Source organism: Miscanthus floridulus, chromosome 3 (genome assembly GCF_019320115.1).
Source record: "Miscanthus floridulus cultivar M001 chromosome 3, ASM1932011v1, whole genome shotgun sequence".
Taxonomy (NCBI): Eukaryota; Viridiplantae; Streptophyta; class Magnoliopsida; order Poales; family Poaceae; genus Miscanthus; species Miscanthus floridulus.
Genome location: NC_089582.1, coordinates 60,514,194 through 60,534,012, shown reverse-complemented (window position 1 = coordinate 60,534,012; position 19,819 = coordinate 60,514,194). Strand labels below are relative to the sequence as shown.

Genomic DNA, 19,819 nt, shown 5'->3' with positions numbered 1-19,819 from the left:
TCTTCCAACTTGTGAAAGCCAAAGCTCAAGAAAGCACCTCCTCCCCTGCTGTGAAAAATGAAATGCACAAAAACAGCTTTCTCTAGAAGCCAAGGAGTATGAATACCCCTTTGATTTGGCTTCTGGCCTTTTTTTTTTTAAGCCACAGCACCTGGAAAGCCAAAACAAACGGACCCTAATTTTGAGCCAAGCAGCGGGGACGCAGGTCGGCGTGGGCTGCAATCCAGGAGATGAACAACGGGGCGACTGGACGAGCCCTAACAAGACGGGCCAGCGGCCCAGCACCGAGCAACGAACAACCGCACGCGCGCCAGGCCGCCAGCTCGCACTCGGGTCCAGCCACGCGGCGCCGCTGCCTCCTTCCTCTCACTGCTTCCAAGGAGAGCGTACGCGCACGCCGTACACCGGTCTCTTTCTCTCCTCCCCTGAACCCCACTGCCCTTCTTCCCCTCCCCGGCTCTCCCTCCCGTGCGGGCGGCGGAGCTGATGAGATCCCGGCCATGTCGGGCCCCACCTCGCGGCTCCTCCTCCTCGCCCGCCGCGCCGACCGACGCAGAGGCCTCCCCTTTCTCGTTCCCCGCGCCTTTCAGGCCGCCTCCCCGACCTCTTCCGCGGCGTTGCCACCACCTCCCTGCCTCCCCGCCTCAACGCCGGTGATGAGGTAACGACAGTCGACAGGTTAACCTCAGCTACCGGTCACCACGGCGTAACCCTAGGTCGCAGTTCCGTTATGTTTGCGGATTTGGAATTCGCTAGTTGTAATTGTACCGTGCGCCAATCAATCATTCAATTTATGATTCACTTTGATAGTCTAAAATGTTTTGGATTAGAAGAACAGTGTGCAATGCCAGGTCGTCCTAAGTGCCTACTGTATTTTTTTTTGTTGAAACAGTGTATAAAGTTTCACGCAGACAGATCTCCGAAATGACTTAATCTTACTCAATCATCACTGAGAAACATACTGAACTAATCTAGCTTAAATAAATTCTTCATTATAATTTAGGAGGAAGGCTATTTGGTTAATTCGTCTGTGGCATTAGATAAATTGGATCTTCTATTTGAAGAAAATATTTTATTTCAATGATTTGCAGATGTTTTACTGAGCCAGCATGTTGAAATTTGAATAATTCTAGTGTTATTTGTTTACAGAAATTATGTTTAGGTGATTTATTTTTTTCTATTTTGTAGCTACTCAAGTGCTTTTACAAGTGTACATGGAGAGAGACCATCATCAGAATATGCAAAGATCAGAAAGAAGTCACTGGAAACCGAGTTTGGAAGAATCTTGGGGTCAAGTTCGCGCAGGATTTTTGCTGACCGTGGCTTTGGTCCATTCCTTGCTCTGTACAGGGCTGCTACCATCTCTTTTCATGTTATAAAACTCACTATTTGGCATTTGTGGCTCAATGACATGCATAAAAGAGCAGAAAAGGTAGTTTTTCTTGTCTGTTGTTGTTGGTGGAACTGAGCATCATGTCTCTGATTGTCATTTCCTTATTTCAGTTTCGAGAGACCTTGATACGCTTGGGTCCTTTTTACATCAAGGTATGCTGATTGACATATCGGTAGAATGTAGCACTGATCTTTTCGATTAAATTTGATGCTTAACTTTTCAGTATGGTGTATCTCCTTGTTAAGGTGGAAGCAACATCAATGTAACATGTCTTATGACCATCAAAATCACTGCACCTATCACTATGGTTTTGTAACATGATTATTATCTACCTTAAGCATTCGTACAACGGTACAAAATCAATCATGTTGGTGGTTGTGTTGACTGCATCTTTATTGTGCCATTGTCTCCATATCTTGTTTTTGAACTACAATACTTTGTTAGCTAATATTGTCTTAGGTGTAATATTGTCTTATTACAACTAGGGAATTGATGATATGTTCTTTTACCAATTCTCTTTCACCGTGCAGCTTGGCCAGGCATTGAGCACACGCCCTGATATACTTCCTAGTGCGTATTGTCAGGAGCTTGCAAAGCTACAGGTACCTCCCCATTCTATATTTTTTTTCTTTGTGATGAAAACAAATTGTTAGATCTAAGAACATGCTTTTTCCTGTTTATGTTGATCTCCTAGAATTATGAGGTGAATAAGTGTCCTAAAGTTGTGGCGTCAAAGTAGGTCCACTGACATGTTTAAGTCCTAGAAAGAGTTCTATCTCAGTTGGAGGCCCCAAAACAGCCATTAGTAATGCATAGTTCAAAATCAGAAGTCTGAGGAACTTGTACTAGTAGCTTATTGGGACATCCTTTGGTGTATGCTTTTCGCGGACGATGTAGTGCTAGTTGATGAAAGCCGGACAGGAGTGAATCAGAAACTGGAGTTATGGTGGGAGACTTTGGAGTCCAAAGGTTTTAGACTCAGTACAACTAAAACTGAGTATATGAGATGTGACTTCGGCACTACTACTCGGGAGGAGGAAGATATTAGTTTGGAAGGTCAAGTAGTGTCTATGAAGGATACATTTTGATATTTAGGATCAATGCTATAGAGAGACGGGGATATTGATGAAGATGTTAGCCATAGAATCAAAGCAGAGTGGATGAAATGGCGCCAAGCATCTGGTGTCCTATGTGACAAAAGGGTACCACAGAAGCTAAAAGGCAAGTTTTATAGGACGGCGATTAGACCTGCTATGTTGTATGGTGCAGAATGTTGGCCTACGAAAAGACGACATGTTCAACAGATAAGTGTCGTGGAAATGCGTATGTTGCGTTGGATTTGCGGTCATACAAGAAGGGATCGAGTTCGGAACGATGATATACGTGATAGATTAAGGGTAGCACCAATTGAAGAGAGGCAGAGGAAGACCGAAGTTGACTTGGGTAGAGGCAATAAAAGGAGACTTGAAAGGATGGAATATACCCAAAGACTTAGCCTTAGATAGGAGTGCTTGGAAAACAGCTATTCACGTGCCTGAACCTTGATTGCTTCTGTTGGGTTTCAACTCTAGTCTACCCCAACTTGTTTGGGACTTTAAGGCTTTGTTGTTGTTATTGTTGTTGTTGGCTGAACAATTTCTTTTCAGGATCAAATACCACCGTTTCCAACTCGCATTGCACTCAGGGCCATAGAGTCTCAGTTGGGCTCTCGAATTTCTGATTTGTTCGCTGATATGAGCCCAGAGCCGATTGCAGCAGCATCACTGGGGCAAGTTTACAAAGGTTAGACATTTCTGATAAGACTTCTGCTACTAACTGGTGATTATCCTTGTTCTGTACTGATTGTTATTTACCTTAGCATATATTTCAGACCTGAGTTCTCCAAGTTGAAATGCATTTCTTTGATACTTCAAGTAATGCAGCTCATCTACGCTCTGGAGAGCTTGTTGCAGTCAAAGTTCAAAGGCCTGGAATGGCGCCCTTGCTGACTCTAGATGCACTTTTGTTCCACATGATTGGAGGACAAATGAAACGATTTGCTAAGGCTCGCAAAGACCTATTGGTGGCAGTTAATGAGATTGTGAGCTTCTACTTCTTTCTGAACTAGGCTTGTCGTTGTCTGTGCTATTCTGATCACTCTTTCTCTTATAGTTTTTTTACATTTGCCATGTCCGGCTGATTACTATGAATTCCAAAGACCACTTCATCTGGATCCAAAATTTTTATTGTCAGACTGGATTAGAATGTTTTTGTCATTTATATTATCAATAGCTTCCTATCCACATAACATGAGATGGATGATGCTCAGCTTTGCTCTTTCCTCACATGATTCATGGTATATTATCTTTGGATTATGCATAGACCATATGATTTTAGTAAGTGTAGTATTTGTTGGACTATCCTATGTTTGTTGCCTTGTTATGGCCCTCTACCTGGTACTTGATGGTCTGACTTATTGTGATTCTAGTATTTTTGGGTGTAGGTTAATCTTTTTTCTGATCCTTTCTGAATTATCTTTTTAACTTCAGAGATGCTTGTTTCCTGAAAATGAAGTCACATAAATCACAAGACCATTATGCAAATTGTAGACCTACGATCTTCTCTTTTGACAATCATCATGCCCTCCTGTAAATTCTAGATCGTTCTGTATAATTTTAACCTTTGTATGTTGCATTACATTTTATCTTTGGTTCAACAGGTCAGGCACATGTTTGATGAGATTGATTATAATTTAGAAGGACAAAATGCTGAAAGGTTTGCTACTCTTTATTCTCATGGTGAGTTTGCACACTTATTTAATTCAATTCTTAATAAATTATTGATATACTCTATATCCATCCCCCAACTATGGTCTCACAATACCTGTTCCTCTACAGTTCACATGCTGCAAGCTCAACACCATTGATTTTCTAGCAGGTTCTGGTGGGATCAATTCTGAAGGTAGTACAAGCATCAAGGTCCCAAAAGTTTACTGGAATTATACATGTAAAACCATACTGACACTGGAATGGATTGATGGAATTAAGCTAACTGATGCTGAGCGCATCAGCAAAGCCAATTTGAACAGGAAAAGAATGATAGATGAGGTATTGTCACTTGGCTGCTTGAATGTAATTGCATTGCAACATTAGTTCTGTCCTTTGTCTCTCCTGTGTGATTCTAATGTATGACCATATCTTTCATCCCTTAAATACCATTAGCTTGAATTTTTGGCTAGAACATAAGTGTGACCATCTCTATGGAGGTGTTTTACTGTGTTTAGTGTATGTCCTTGCTCCTTAGTTCCTTTTTTTTTCTCGAACACGCAGGAGAGCTGCGTATCATTGTATTAATAGAAGAAGAGAGAGTCATACATAGACCTAGACCCACACACACAAACACCCACTACTACAAGGAAACTAAATCGCCGGTTTAAAAAATAAAATGATGACCCGACCACTACAGCAGTCCATTAGACTGCTCCTTCGGTAGTGAGCAGGGAGATCCCCTTAGCTCCTGTCAGGCTCCACCAATGGGCCTCTTCCCTTACCAAAGCCAGCACCATATTAACATTTGGTGCTGCACCATTGAAGACACTCATTTCTGTGCCGCCAGATGCTCCAGGCTCCCAAAATGACTAGAGAGTTCAGACCCTTCCTCAAATCTCCACTAGCCGAATTATCAACTTTTCTCCACTATTCATCAAAGGATTGGTCAGTAGGTTGTGGAGCAAGTGATACAAATCCAAAATGCAGCAGGTGGGAGAACCAAAAGTCTCTTGAGAGTACACAGCCCACAAGCAAATGATGAATAGTTTCCTCCTGTTGATCGCAAAGTACGCACTGTTCTGGATGTGGGAGCCCCCTCCTTGCCAATCTGTCTGCCGTCCAGCATCTGTTGTGAGCAACTAACCATAAAAAATCTGCATTTGGGGGGTGCCCAGGATTTCCAGATTCTCTCATAAGGTTCAAAGAAGATTGCTCCCTGAAATAGGGTATCATAAGCACTTTTTGCTGTATATTTACCCGATGAAGATAGCCTCCAGATGTGCTTATCAGCAATATTCTCATTCAACTCCACAAAATTCATGACATCCCAAAGGTCTAGGTACTGATTCAAGGCTGTCATACAGATTTCTCCTTGTATATCCTCTGTCCATTTCTTCTCACTGAGGGCCTCCAGCACAGTGCGTTTGTTTGATCTTCTTGTTGGCGAATTGGGCTGCCAGAGGGCAGCTTGGCCAGCAGGCCACTTGGATTGGATTGTATTGAATTTCAGAACTAACTTGCTTGATACAAAGATGCTAACCACTATATATATAGGCAAGTGGTGTACCTACTCCTTAGCATATTCTAACTGCATAAAGCAGATGCTATGATTCCTACTTGGTTGCCAAGGCACCATGATCAACTTGGTTGCCAAGGAAACAAAAACAACACATGACAGTGAATAGTAAATATTTATAGTAGGTAACTGGAAGAACAAGAACACTAGGCTAACTACTGACAATTCTCCCCTTTAGCCTTGTGGTCCTTGGAAGTGATGTGCTTGAGCCCAATTCTTCCCCTCATCTCTTCAAATTTTGATCTTCCAAGAGACTTGGTTAGAATGTCAGCCAGCTGATCAGTGGTGGATATGTGATCAGCCCTGATACTTCCATCTTCCAAGCAGTTTCTGATGAAATGGTACTTGATTCTGATGTGTTTACTGCGCTCATGGAAGACTGGATTCTTGGCTAGAGCAAGTGCAGACTTACTATTAACCTTCAGTTCGACCACTTCCACATTCCTTCCAAGGAGGTCTGCCAGCAGCCTGGATAGCAAAATAGCTTGTTTTGCAGCTGTGGTAGTGGCAATGTACTCAGCTTCACAACTAGATAGAGCCACCACCTTCTGCTTTACTGACTGCCAGCACACAAGATTGCTTCCCAGGAAGAACAGAGTGCCACTAGTGCTCTTGCTGGTGTCAATGTCTCTAGCCAAGTCACTGTCGCAGTACCCAACAAACCTTGCTCTCCCTGGAGCCTTAGTGTAGTGAAGTCCAAACTCCAGAGTACCAGCCACATATCTCAGGATGCGCTTGATGACAGCTTGGTGCTCTGCAGTCGGCCTCTCCATGAATCGACTGACAAAACCTACTGAGAAGGCTAAGTCAGGTCTTGTGTGGACCAGGTAGCGCAGGCTGCCCACCAATCTTCTGTATTGGGTAGGATCAACTTCTGCAGCCGTGCCCTGCCTGCTCAACCTCAGCCGCTCCTCCATTGGTGTATGGGCAGGGTTGCAGGCATGCATACCTCCTAGCTCAAGGATCCTCTTGGCATAATGGGTCTGCCTCAGAGTGATCCCAGCTGAATCTTGGTGTACTTCGACCCCCAGGTAGAAGGACAGGAGGCCGAGGTCGCTCATGTCGAAGACCTTCTTCATCTGAGCCTTGAAACCTTCTATGGCTTGAGTGCTGGCACCGGTGATGATCAAATCGTCAACATAGACACCGATCAGCAGCAGCTCCTCCCCTGTTCCTCGCCTGTACATCGCAGCTTCATAGTCGCTTTGCTGGAAACCCATCTCCTTGAGGGTGGCGTCCAGCTTGGCGTTCCAAGCTCGCGGAGCCTGCCGTAGGCCATACAAAGCCTTGCGCAGACGGTACACCATCTTCTCCTTCCCGGCGACGGTGAAGCCAGACGGCTGCTTCACGTACACCTCCTCCTTGAGGTCGCCGTTGAGGAAGGCAGATTTGACGTCCATGTGGTGGACGCGCCATCCTTCTTGGGCCGCCAGCGCGAGAAGGACTCGGACGGATTCCATGCGCGCCACGGGAGCAAACGCGTCGTCGAAGTCGATCCCTTCCTGCTGGATGAAACCCCACGCCACCAAGCGCGCCTTGTACTTGGTCACCGCGCCCCGCTCGCCCTTCTTGAGCTTGTAGACCCACTTCAGAGTGATGGGCCGGTGACCGGGAGGAAGCTCCACAAGCTCCCACGTGTGGTTCTGCTCAACCGCCTTGATCTCCTGTTCCATGGCGGCCTGCCAGGTAGGATCGCCTTTAGCCTCCGCGAAGTTGGCCGGCTCGCCGGCGTGCGTGAGGTGAAGCTCGGCGAAGAGACGTGAAGCCGGCGGCGGTGTGGGCGCGTCCCCGACGATGTTGGGCATGGTACGGTACCGCAGCTGCTCGCCGTCGAAGGAAGCGTCAAGGCGATCGTCGTCGTCCTCGAGCGGTGACGCGAACTCAACCGGGTCCGCCTACTCGGTCTCTGCTGCTGGTGAAGCAGAGGAGGCCGGTGGATCGTGCTCCCCTGGAGCTGGTGACGGCGTGCGCGGTTGAGCTCCGTCTGCGTCAACTCCCCAGAACTCGATGTCGAAGTCGCTGGAGGCGGAAGCAGACGTCCCGGCGGCCGAATTGGACCAATCCCAGCCGTGCCCTTCATCAAACACCACGTCGCGGCTCACCTTGATGCGTCCTGTCGCTGGATCGAGGACCCGGTAGGCCTTGGCGCCCTCGGCGTAGCCGATGAAGACCCTAGCCTTGCCGCGGTCGTCGAGCTTACGCAGCTGCCCGAGCTCCCTTGTGTAGGCGACGCAGCCGAAAATGTGCAGATAGCTCACCGTCGGCGCTTGTCCGTGCCAGGCCTCATAGGGGGTCTTGCCTTGCAAGCTTCTCGTCGGCGCGCGGTTGAGCAGATGCACCGCCGTCATCACTGCCTCCCCCCAGAATTTGGCCGGCATGGTCCTCTGCTTCAGGAGCGCGCGTGCGGTCGCCACGACCGTCTGATTGCGCCGCTCCACAACACCGTTCTGCTGCGGTGAGTGTGGTGCAGAGTAGTGCCGCTTGACTCCTGCGGCGAAGTACTGCGCCAGCTCGCCGACGGTGAACTCTCCTCCATTGTCGGTCCGCAGCACCTTGAGCTCACGGCCAGTCTCCTCTGCTTCGGCCTTCACCCGCTTCATGGCATCCGCATCAGCATCCTTGGTCGGCAGAAGCACCGCCCACATGAAGCGAGTGGCGTCGTCCACCATCAGCAAGAAGTAGCGGCGCCCTCCTGGAGTCGCCGGCCCGCACAAGTCGCCGTGGACGAGGTCCAGGGGCGCCTGCGCGCGGTACTGCGCCTGCTGCGGAAACGGCTTGCGGCGGAGCTTGGTGGTGACGCAGGTGTCGCAGACTTGCTCCGCATGCTTGATCACCGGCATCCCCCTCACCATCTCCTGCTTGCCGAGCTGGTGCAGCGCCTCGAAGCTGAGGTGCCCGTAGCGCTCATGCCACCTCCATGACTCGTCCTCCTTCCTGGCGGCGAGACACGCCGGCTGCGCGGCCTCCAAGTGCAGAATGTACAGCCGACTGGGCCCGCGATGTACCTTGGTGAGAAGACGACTACGCCGGTCCCAGATTCGGAGCACTCCATGTTCAATCTCCACTCTGGAGCCTCCTTCGCCGAGCTGCCCCAAACTCATAATCGAGTTCCGGAGCGCTGGGATGTAGAAGACGCCATGGAGGACACGCTGCTCCCCGTTCTTGGCATGGAAGACGATGGAGCCGGTCCCCTTGATCTCCACTCGAGACGAGTCGCCGAAACGCACCGTGCCGCGCGCCGTGGTGTCGAGCTCGGCAAAGAGCTCCCGACGGCCGGTCATGTGATGCGTGGCCCCACTGTCAAGGTACCAACCGTCGAGCGCCTCCTCGTTGGCGCTGGTGTTGAGGAAGACACGCGCACGTGGCTCGCTGATGTCGAGGGAGACCGTGGCCTTGGAGCAGACGGCTTCGGTCTTCTCGTCGAGCTCGAGGAAGCCGTGGGCGAGGAACAGAGCACCATCATCGTCCTCCGCCTCTGCGATGTGCGCAGCACCGCCACGCCCACCACCGCGCCGTCCACCTCGATCACCTCCAACGCGGTTGCCTCCTCCGCGTTGGTTGCCACCACCGCCGCCGCGGTCACCACCACCACGGCGCGGCTGGCGGCAGTCGCGCGCCCAGTGGCTGCGATCACCACAGTTGAGGCAGGTGTCGTCGTCCACCCCGCGATCGTAGCCACCGCCTCTGTCTCCTCCGCCGCGATTTCCCTTCCCGCGCTGCTTCTTGCCGCCGCGGGGACGACGTCGCAGTTCCTTGCCCGACGCGGAAGCGGTAGCCTCCTCCTTCTCCTTGGCACGCCACTGCTCCCTTGTCAGCAGCAGTCCACCGATGGTGGTCGGTTCCGCGTCCAGCGCCTCCATGTCGTTCACCGTCTTCAAGCGCCCAGACACCTCCTCGATGGTGAGGTCCTGGAAGTCGAGAAGCGTCTCGATGGCGATCCGGAGCTGGGCGTACTTCAGCGGCACGGCGCACAGGAGCCTCTCCACCGCGCGTTCTTCATCGATGTCGTTGTCGCCGTGGAGAAGAAGCTGCTGCTTCAGGGCCATCAAGCGAAGGGTGAAGTCCTCGATCTGTTCACCCGGACGGAAGGCGAGCTTCTCCCAGTCGCTGCGGAGTCGCTGGAGCGTGGCGCGGCGCACCCGATCGACTCCGATCCGTGCGGCGGCGATGGAGTCCCAGGCCTCTTTGGCCGATCCCTTCTCGGACAGCGGCATCTCCATCTCCTGCGGCACGGCGGCGATGATCGCCTCCACCGTGCGCCTGTCCTCATGGTACGACAGGTCCTGGTACTCGATCGCGTCCCAGAGTTGCCGCGCCTGGAGCTTCAGCTTCATGATCGAGGCCCACTCATGGTAATTGGACTTGGTGAGCATCGGCCAGGTGGAGCTCGAGCCAGAATCCTTGTACACGGTCTGGATCACTGGCGAGCGGCCCCTGGCCCGTCCGCGGCGGCGATCCTGATCCCGATCGGGCGACCGCGTCTGCCTGCGCTCGCGCTCCGGGCTCCTCCGCGGAGGCGGGCGGCGATCGCGCAGCGGATCCTCCACCAACTCTCGACGCAGAGCCGCGGCCGTGGCGGCCGCGTTCCTAGCTGCTGCTGCTGCGGCCTTCGCGGCTTGCTGTGCCTGCGCAGCTGCGGCCTCTGCCGCGGCCAGACGCTGCGCACGCTGCTCGGCGGCGGCGGCGGCTGCTGCTCTCTCTGCGGAGGTGGCCATGCCTTTCCCTCTCTCAATCCGGGCTCTGATGCCAATTGTTGGCGAATTGGGCTGCCAGAGGGCAGCTTGGCCAGCAGGCCGCTTGGATTGGATTGTATTGAATTTCAGAACTAACTTGCTTGATACAAAGATGCTAACCACTGCATATATAGGCAAGTGGTGTACCTACTCCTTAGCATATTCTAACTGCATAAAGCAGATGCTATGATTCCTACTTGGTTGCCAAGGCACCATGATCAACTTGGTTGCCAAGGAAACAAAAACAACACATGACAGTGAATAGTAAATATCTATAGTAGGTAACTGGAAGAACAAGAACACTAGGCTAACTACTGACACTTCTTTTGGGTACCAGTGCGAAAACCAGAGGTGCTATGTCCTGAATTCCCTTGCCATCCAGCCATTTATCCTTCCAGAAAAGCGTATTAGATCCGCTTCCTACTTCTGTTATCACTGCCACAGAGATGAGGCCAGCTACCTCTTTACTGACTTGGATAGGCAGATTTGCCCAAGGTTTGTTGGGCACACTCCGCTTAAGCCACGGCCATCTTGCTTTTAAGGCAATACCCAGGGACTCTAGATCTGCTATCCCAAGACCACCCAGTTCCCGGGAGCGGCACACTTTAGGCCAGGCAATGAGGCAATGACCACCTTTTGCCTCTTTTCGACCCTTCGACAGGAATGCCTTTCTGATCTTATCTATGGCTTTGATATCCCAAGGTGGAAGATCTGTTGCCATGGCCACATAGATTAGGATTCCTGTGAGAGCAAATTGCACTTGAATTACTCTGCCAGCACGTGTCATCAGATCCGCCTTCCATCCAGGTAGCTGATCTGCAACTCTGTCAATTATGGGTTGGTCCTGCTCCTTGGTCAACTTTTTGATGGTCAAAGGCAAGCCCAAATATTTGCAAGGAAAATCCAGCACTTCGCAGGGCAATAAATTCTGAATCAGAGCCAGGTTTTCCTCAGAACACTGGATAGGCAGCACATTACTTTTTTGAACATTGCTCCTTAGTTCCTTACCCTCTGTTTTTTATATCATGCTTGCTGACTTTTATGGACTGATTTTTTCCTCGTCTCACAGGGTCTCTATTGTTCATTGCGACAGCTGCTTGAAGAAGGATTTTTCCATGCAGACCCCCATCCTGGTAATTTAGTTGCAACTGAAGGTGGATCTCTAGCATATTTTGACTTTGGTATGATGGGAGATATTCCGAGGCACTATCGTGTGGGGCTTATACAAATGGTATGTGAGACTGTCTTAACTTGTTCTGCACTCAACTCATGGATGTTACGAAGGGTATTGTTTTTCACTCTTGTTGTGGAAACTGGAAAGTTCAGAAAGGTTTAGACTTAGATGTTGTCCTGCTAAATCACTTAACTATTTTTGTAAGTTACAGGCCAAGTGTTATTGGTAAGGTCTTCAAAGAGCAGCAAGTTAGGCTAGCAATGCTGGTGTTTGATTTTCAGAAGTTGGTTAAACTTAAACATGGCTAATCTTATTTCCTGGTCTAATCACATTGTGGATAAATTTAATTAGGAAGTCTAGCAAGAAATAATTTGCTGAATGATCTTACTGTTTACTGCACTTGTGGTAGAGCATAAATAAAACTGAACTTTGATATGCGAGTCACTAATGCAATATAGTCCTGTTTCTATCATCAGTTGTGTGAAACATTATACTTGTAGTAGTACTTTATTCATGTGTAATTTAAGCCTCTAGCTGAGTTGGTTAGTGGCTCGAGTAGCACTCCTCAGATCCCGGGTTCGACTCCCCATGGGAGCGAATTTCAGGTTGGGGTTAAAAAAAAATCCCCTTGTCTGTCCCACACCAAAGCATAGGTCTAAGGTTCGGCCTCAGTCATGTTCTCACATGGGCTACGGTGCCGTTGTGTATGGGTGGGTGGGTGGGGGGGGGGGGGGGGGGGGGGGTGTTCAAGGGTTTTCTCGATCTGCTTAGCAAAATGCCCGGGGGCTGTCTTACCCCCTGCAGGCCGAGTAATTATAAGCTTTGTTGGATTACTTTTTGCTGCATGAAATTTGTATAAATTAATAACCCTGTCTGCTACCATATACAAGCAGGTAATTGTAAACTTTGTTTTGTGAAATATGTGGCATAGTAGCTTCATGTTTTAGTTTCCTGATATGTTGGTTTCATTGGTGTTGCTTGGCTTCAATCAAGAAATTTACTTCTGAAAAACTAATTTACTTGTTTCAGCTTGTACATTATGTTAATCGGGACTCCTTAGGCTTGGCGAACGATTTCCATTCACTAGGATTTGTTCCTGAGGGAACAGATTTACTTGCAGTTGCAGATGCGTTGCGGTTTTCCTTTGGTGATGTCAGGAGGCAGTCAAATGATTTCCAGGTTAGTTAATATTTTTCTTTCCAGTGCATGTGCAAAGTAAAATAGTAAGGCATGAAAACAATGTAAGGAGGTGGGTGGGTGGGTGGGTGTGTGTGTGTGGGGGGTGGGGGGGGGGGGTGCGGGGGGACATGGGAGGAGGCAATGAAAAGGGACTTGAAAGGAAGGATTGAATATACCCAGACAATTGTCTTGGACAGGAGTGCATGGAAAGCAGCTATCTACGTGCCTGAACCGTGACAAGGCTTTACCTCCCCTAATAATATCACTGTTATTGATGCCTTACATATATTTATTTTATTTTCCCTTTTTGTTGGTGGCTCATGACCTCATGTTGGGTTTCATCTCTAGCCTACCCCAACTTGCTGGGGACTAAAAGGCTTTGTTGTTAAGGCATGTGTTATTTAGAATTATTTTTCTCCAGAGCTACTTCAAAGCCTGTCAATGCTAGCATGTTAGCTGTAATTCACCTGAGCTATTAAGCATTTTGATTAGAGCTAACAAACAGAAAGGCACAGCCAGATTATTGTTGTGAAACTTGGGTAACTAATAATGATGAAGTTTCAAGTTGACACTCTGGTGAAGATAGTCAAGATTTTTTTTTGTTTCGTAGGGTAGTCTTCAGATTTATGTGTCGCTGAAGGAAATTCTGAGTTATTAGCTTACTTCTTTAAAAATTTAATATAGCAACATCCTTTTTATTCACGTCTGTGCCCTTCCAACAAGGCTGACATTCTATAGGTAAGTCTAATTAAATTTTGAGGTATTGTATTTAAACAGCTTGTCTACTTGGATCTCTGTCTTGTTCCTACTTGGATCATTATTGTGGCTTAATTTCTTACATATGGTTGATGCTCTCATCTGCCTGGTTCTACTTTCCTTTTTCTAATCTCGTCCATCCTTTGATCCTTTCTAAGTTCATTCGTTCCTTGCCTTGCAGGGCGTAATGAACCATTTGTATGATTTGATGTATGAATTTAATTTCTCCCTCCCCCCTGATTATGCGCTGGTGATAAGAGCACTTGGTTCTCTAGAAGGGACTGCAAAAGCACTGGATCCTGAGTTTAAAGTTATTGAGAGTGCATATCCTTTTGTGATTGGGAGGCTCCTTGCAGACCCCAGCCCTGATATGAGGAAAATATTAAGGGAGCTTCTTATACGTGATGATGGATCCATCAGATGGAATCGACTGGAAAGGCTGGTACATATTTCTTAATTATTGTTCCTTCTCTTGCTATTTCATTTTTATCATGATTTTTTTCTCCAAAACCATATGATGAAAGTACAAAAAACAGTCAATAAAAATCAAGAACACACTAGGGAGTTTCATTTGTCATGATATAATAATATACACTCCTGATTCCTCTGTTTGTATGCGTGGAAACAGTTTCATGGATCTATCCTTTCTGTGAACATGATTACTAATTTGTGGTAGCCCTCTTAACAGACGTAACCTCTAAGGTAAAGACTAAAGGACAACAATATGTATCCAGCTCTATAGGCGTGGAATTATGGACAACTTTTACTGTTGGTTATCTAATTTTTTTTTGGGCATCCTGTATTCTTTTTCTGGGTTGTATGATCTGAGCTAGCTCAGTTTGTGGGAATACTCCCCACCACCCAGGTTCGAGTTGTCTTTGGCTTGAATATGATTACCCATTTCTTCTTACTTACAATGTGACCTAGTTCCTCCTATTTTGGTCGACTTTTTAAATATATTTTGTGCCAGTACTGTAGTGTTGCTCAACGCAAAATTGGGCAGGTTCAGTTCTGGTACCTATGATTATTCAATCTACAAAACCTTGTTTTCAATTCACTTAGAGTAAATTTCACAAAACGGCAACTCTCTATGTCCGAAGAACCCCTTATCTAAGGACCACTTCATAAACTACATCTATTTGTGCTCCTATTAACACAAATCAACAACTTTTCACCACCCTGATGGTAGTGCTGAACTGCTGATTGGTCCCACCCCTTAGCTGGACAAGTATGCATCAACCATCCTGGGTGTCCCCATCACATCCGGCTTTGTCTGGAGGACAGGTGTCATAAAGCAGCCATTTGACAGGGTGTTAAAACTGTAGTTTTGTGTTACTATGGGTGAAATAGTTGTAGTTATTTGAAAATGGTCCTAGAAGTTGTAGTTTATTGAGTTAGGCACACAACATTGTAATTCTATGAAATAATATGGTGATAGGCTTGTAATTGCATTGCTTAACAAGTTTTAAAGCTTCAATATGCAACAGAGGAGAAATATATATAATCTGAAAAATTAAAATATAATAACAAATCAGTCAATCTTTCCTGGAAATGGGTCTTGGTCTCTATCCTGTTGTGGGTCATAATCCTGGTGTTGTGTTTGGGTTAGTGTCATGAGAAATTTTACAGATATCTCTTTGATCTTGTGTTATACATAGTTTTTTTTATTTGTTCCTCCTAACATCATTTGTTTTTCAGATTGCAGCTATATCTGAACAGTCATCAGAGCATGCCAATGGAAGTCCTGAGTGGAGATCATTTGATATGCATTCTGTGATTGCAGCTACAGAAGACCTATTTGATTTCATTTTATCGAGGAAAGGATGGCGGGTTCGGGTTTTCCTTGTCCAGGATATTGTTAAAGCTTCAGACGCGTTTCTTCAAGAAGCAACATTCCCGTATATATTTGACAAGGTGGGAACGATAGGGGACATAAATCCAGAGGTTAGTTGATGTTCATCATGATTTGATAGTTGAAACTTTAATTTCTTCCCTGTGATTGTAGTTCCTGTGCAATGCCTCAATTCTTTTAATTGTGCGTCGCCTAGGCGTCGCCTAGGCGACGACTAGTCGTCCGGGCGGATTTTCAAGCGCGGCGTCGCTGTCGCCACACCGTCCCGGCGTATGGCGTCGCCTTGCGGTCGAAGGCGTCGCCTAGTCGTCCTTCTCGCTGAGGCGGACGCCGCGGACGTAAAAGGCGCGGGGAAAGAGCGGCGCCGCGCGCTCGAGCGGGCGGGAAAAGAGCGGCGCGACGCCCTCGCACGGGAAAAGCAGCAGCGCCGCACCTACACCTCCCGCCAAAGCTCCCAATCCCCATCGCGTCTGAGAGAGCGAGAGAGGAGAGAGGAAGAGAGGAGAGGGCGGCGACGCACCTCAAATCCGGCGGCGGCGCAGGCGATTGCCCCGCGCAAGTCCGTCCTAGTCGCGCGAGGCCGCCCGTCCGCGCGACGCTGCTCCGCTGCTGAGGCCGCCCGTCCGCGCGACTCTGCTCCGCTGCTGAGGCCGCCCGTCCCAGCCGCGCGAGGACGCCCATCCGCGCGAGGCCGCCTGTCCGCGCAAGTCCGACTCCGGCGCCGTCCGCTTCTGCTCTGCTCGGCTCTGCTCCGCTCCGCGCGACTGGCAGGTATATCCTCCCCTCCTCGTTCCTCTGCTGCTCGCTGCGGCTCTGCTCTTCCTCCGCGACTCTGCTCTTTCCTCTGCTCGCTGCGGCTCTGTATGTTAGAGTATGTGTATGGCGTCGCCTCGCCGCGCGCCTAACTCGCCTAGGCGTCTGGAAGGGGGTGGAGCGCCGCACCTCGCCTTACCGCCTTAAAAACTATGTGCATTACTTACCTCAGTCAGAGATCTACTCCATCCACACATAACAAGGTTGAGTTAGTACCATAGCTGGATGGTCACAAACCTGAATTCAGGTCGCACGAATCAATTCATGGTTTGTGTGTGAAGTGAATCACTGGAAAATTGTGGGTGGTCAACGGGGCTAGGAGAACCCAAACAAAGAATAGTAAAATGCTGAGGGCATCATTGTTACCCTCTTTGCTGCCTGTTTTGAAATCTGTCTAATGATGTGGCTTGGTAGCACTGGGAGAGAGTGGCAACTGCTGGAAAGCAGGGTGTTGGGAGCATGGGCGACAAGCAGGAGCTAGACCTGATCATGGTTAACCCTGCCCGGTCAACACATCGGGTGGGCGCAGGCCGTAATTTCTGCCCCGAAGCAAAAATCGGGTCGGGCTCGGGGCTAAATTCTAGCCTATGGGCTGGCCTGATGACCTGACTATAGGGAGAAAAAGAAACATTATTCATTTCTTGTTCTCTGTTGCAGTCCAATCACCATTGTGAATTTTCATCCTGGCCACAGTTGTGCTGATCCAGCCCACTCATCATGCATGCACGGCATCAGCTCAGGTGATATTTCCTTGTAACCCAGCCACCTCACATCGTTGACCTATATAGGCCAAGCCACGAACGCATGATTCCTTCCACCCTATGTCTCCAATGTCCATCCCCTGCCACCACACACTTGGTTGTGCCAGGTGCTACCAGATCCCTATGAGGCTACGAAGGCCAATCTGTAAGATCCCCGCTGGCTACCACCACGCCGATGCATCTCGCCGTGGGGAGGAATACCAAATCGATGTGCAGCAGCCATCCACCAACTCTCCATGCCTCCTCGCTGCACCGATGTCGAGCACTGGCCACAGATGCCTCCTTGGTACATCAACATCTACGCTGAGCGCTGCCTGCCAGTGCATCCTTGATGTGCGAACTGCATCACCTGAGTTGGTTGGGCTGGCCAGCGGCCTGTTGAGCTTGCCATTGGGCGGCAATGAGCCAAGATTTGCAGCCCGATGCCTGGGATGGGTTGGGTCGGTCCTGGGCCAAGAGAAAAAACGTCGGGTTTTACCTGGCCTGACCCAGTTCGACATATGATCAGATCTAGCAGGAGTTGAGGATGGGGAAGCACATTGCCAAAATGAGTTGTGTGGTCAGCGTACCTGGCGGTAGCAGTGACCTACTGTAGCCTCATGAAGTTTGAGGGAGACAAGCAAAAGGGTGGCGGTGCTGTGTCAACGAGAGGAAGGAGAGCTTGTGCATTGCAGTGCTAGGGTTGGAACGGGGGCTGGGGCCTTCTTTTACTTGCCATTTCCTCCTTTCCTTTCTTTATTTTATACCTGGATATATATCTGATCGAGTAGTTCTGAATCATGAACCTTATTCTGGATTCCTGATTCATGAACCAGAGTACAAATAGTGAACATTACTTTTCGAATGTGGCAAGCCGCAAACCCTGCGGACCACAGTTCTGGTCACTATGGTTAATACTTTGTTTTAGCTTGCTCCTGTTTATTAATGATTACTCACTCATCTCACAAGCACCACTGGCAAGCAGTAATACCAACAAGAATCAATGGGTTTGCCTGGTACAAAGTGTTTGCTTAGAAAACCAAAATGACCTCTAGTTGCAAGCCAAAACCAGCTTCCCAAAAAGGCTTTTACTTTTAGACTAAAGTCTAGAGGGCGTATGTAATATCACAGGTGCGTAATAAGACATTAGAGGTGACTTTTGACCATTCAAGCGCGCTATACTATTTTACTATTTGCTTTGCCTCTTTCAGAAAGTAATGAATATTGCGGTTGCGTTAGCAGCCCCCCCCCCCCCCCCCCATCCACACACACACACGGAGTATGTTTTATGTTATTACTGAAGCTTGTAATACTGCTGAAGGTTTGCTTTGTCTTGCAGAGAAGTAAGATGATAAGGAGGCTGGTGAATACAGTGCAATCGTTCCGTCAAGCTATCAGTTTGGCTCCAGATGCTTGGAGTGCCATGCTAATCCGTACTTTGTTGAAGCATGAATCACAAAAATTTGTTCTTGATGTGTTTTTGACCCTGGCTAGCCATTCCAGTTACAAGATTCCAGAAACATTCTGGCTCTGTATGTCAAGATTTCTAAATTACTTGGACAAACAAGATACGCTTTAGGAACAGCTGATATTTAATTTGTTTACTTGGTTAGTTGGACATCAAATTTGTTCCGTGTGCATTGCACCCGATTATTATCATCTACAAGCACTCTACTATTTCCTATTGAGTCTGTGATATGATATACGAAGTTTTACCAATGAACGAAAGTCACATAGCAATCCTAAATATTCTCGGTTTAATCCTCCATCCCACACAACTCCTTTTGTCGCTCCAAGTGCCATCATCAAATTTTGCTTTGATAGGCGATGAGGGTGGTGTCATCATCAAATGTCGCTCCAACTGCCTGCCACCATCGCATTGCATTTGTCTGGCTCTTTGATGTTCCTCATCACCATGTCCACTACTGTTCCCTTGTCTTCCAAAGATTTTTTTTGCATTGGTTAAACTTTTGTATTCTTATAGTCCAGTGTGATTTTGTATTCTTGTAGGTCAGTGTGGGCTGACATACTGTTTGTGATGCCGATGGGCGATGGCAGAGTTTGGGCGATAGGTCAGTGTGGGCTAACATGCCCTCCCCAGCCGGCAGGAGCGTTCAGTCCACTTCAAGTTGCCTGTACCCAAATGGGTAACGGTGAAACCATTCTATAACTTAAAAGAATGATATATAACTTGAAAAGAAGTCTGAAAACTAACCACCGAGACTGAGAGGTCTAGCTGAGTCTGTTCGCGTGTTGGTTTCAGCCAGTCTGAACCAGCCAACCAATAGTGTTTTCTCTTACAATAAACCAGCACCAGTCCAAACCAGCTTAGAAACCAACCAGCAAACAGGACAGCTATATTCATACAGCCAAAATTATAGTAATATGCATTAAGAGTTGAAGTGATTTAGCTAGAGTGCGACCCGTCGCGTGGATGGGAAGCGCGCGACCCCCAGCTCCCCACGCGCTACTCAGGCTCCGTTTGCTTAAACATATCAGCCATGGAACAATGTTTTTCTTTCACAACAAATCAGCTTCAATTGGCTCCTGTCAGCACATGTGTCGACCAGCACACTTACCGTGACGTCAAGTAATTAATGCAAAACAAAAAAAAAGCACAACATTTTTTTGAATGGCTACAATTTTTTAATGTTGTATCCGTTTTCAATTCCGTCTGCACCAATGTGTTCTACATGTTGATGCGAACAAAACTAGACTCCACTTGCCTACATTTCAAAGAATTTTATCCAGAAGCAATTTGTGTGTAAATATGTGTTAGGAGTTACTACCATGTAATACTAAAGTTGTTCCTGAAAAATATACTGAATTTGTTACAAAGTATGCACATCAATTGTT

General features: G+C 48.0%; 1 protein-coding gene across 6 annotated transcripts; it reads left to right on the top strand.

The window, feature by feature from the left end:
- The first annotated feature begins 349 nt into the window (after positions 1-349).
- Positions 350-18,622, top strand: LOC136541717 (uncharacterized). 6 transcript variants are annotated; one of them, XM_066533765.1, is made up of 13 exons: positions 350-661; positions 1,189-1,432; positions 1,504-1,545; positions 1,924-1,995; positions 3,040-3,175; positions 3,316-3,473; positions 4,092-4,170; positions 4,307-4,479; positions 11,543-11,680; positions 12,653-12,802; positions 13,740-14,000; positions 15,257-15,502; positions 18,303-18,622. In XM_066533765.1, the coding sequence occupies exons 1-13, from the start codon at positions 501-503 to the stop codon at positions 18,540-18,542; spliced, it is 2,100 nt and encodes a 699-aa protein (XP_066389862.1). In that variant the 5' UTR covers positions 350-500; the 3' UTR covers positions 18,543-18,622. The 6 variants fall into 6 exon arrangements, with proteins under 6 accessions (XP_066389862.1, XP_066389864.1, XP_066389863.1 ...); XM_066533767.1 differs by lacking the exon at positions 18,303-18,622 and adding an exon at positions 15,618-16,175 and having other exon boundaries at positions 11,519-11,680; XM_066533766.1 differs by lacking the exon at positions 18,303-18,622 and adding an exon at positions 15,607-16,175 and having other exon boundaries at positions 11,519-11,680.
- Positions 18,623-19,819: the final 1,197 nt, after the last annotated feature.

What these genes read in the sequence shown, in the direction of transcription:
- LOC136541717 (XM_066533762.1), top strand. Translation starts at nt 501, where the DNA reads ATGTCGGGCCCCACCTCGCGGCTCCTCCTCCTCGCCCGCCGCGCCGAC. An exon ending in TGCATAAAAGAGCAGAAAAG is followed by an intron (nt 1,433 to 1,503) that starts GTAGTTTTTCTT and finishes TCCTTATTTCAG; the next exon opens with TTTCGAGAGACCTTGATACG. An exon ending in ACTGGGGCAAGTTTACAAAG is followed by an intron (nt 3,176 to 3,315) that starts GTTAGACATTTC and finishes CAAGTAATGCAG; the next exon opens with CTCATCTACGCTCTGGAGAG.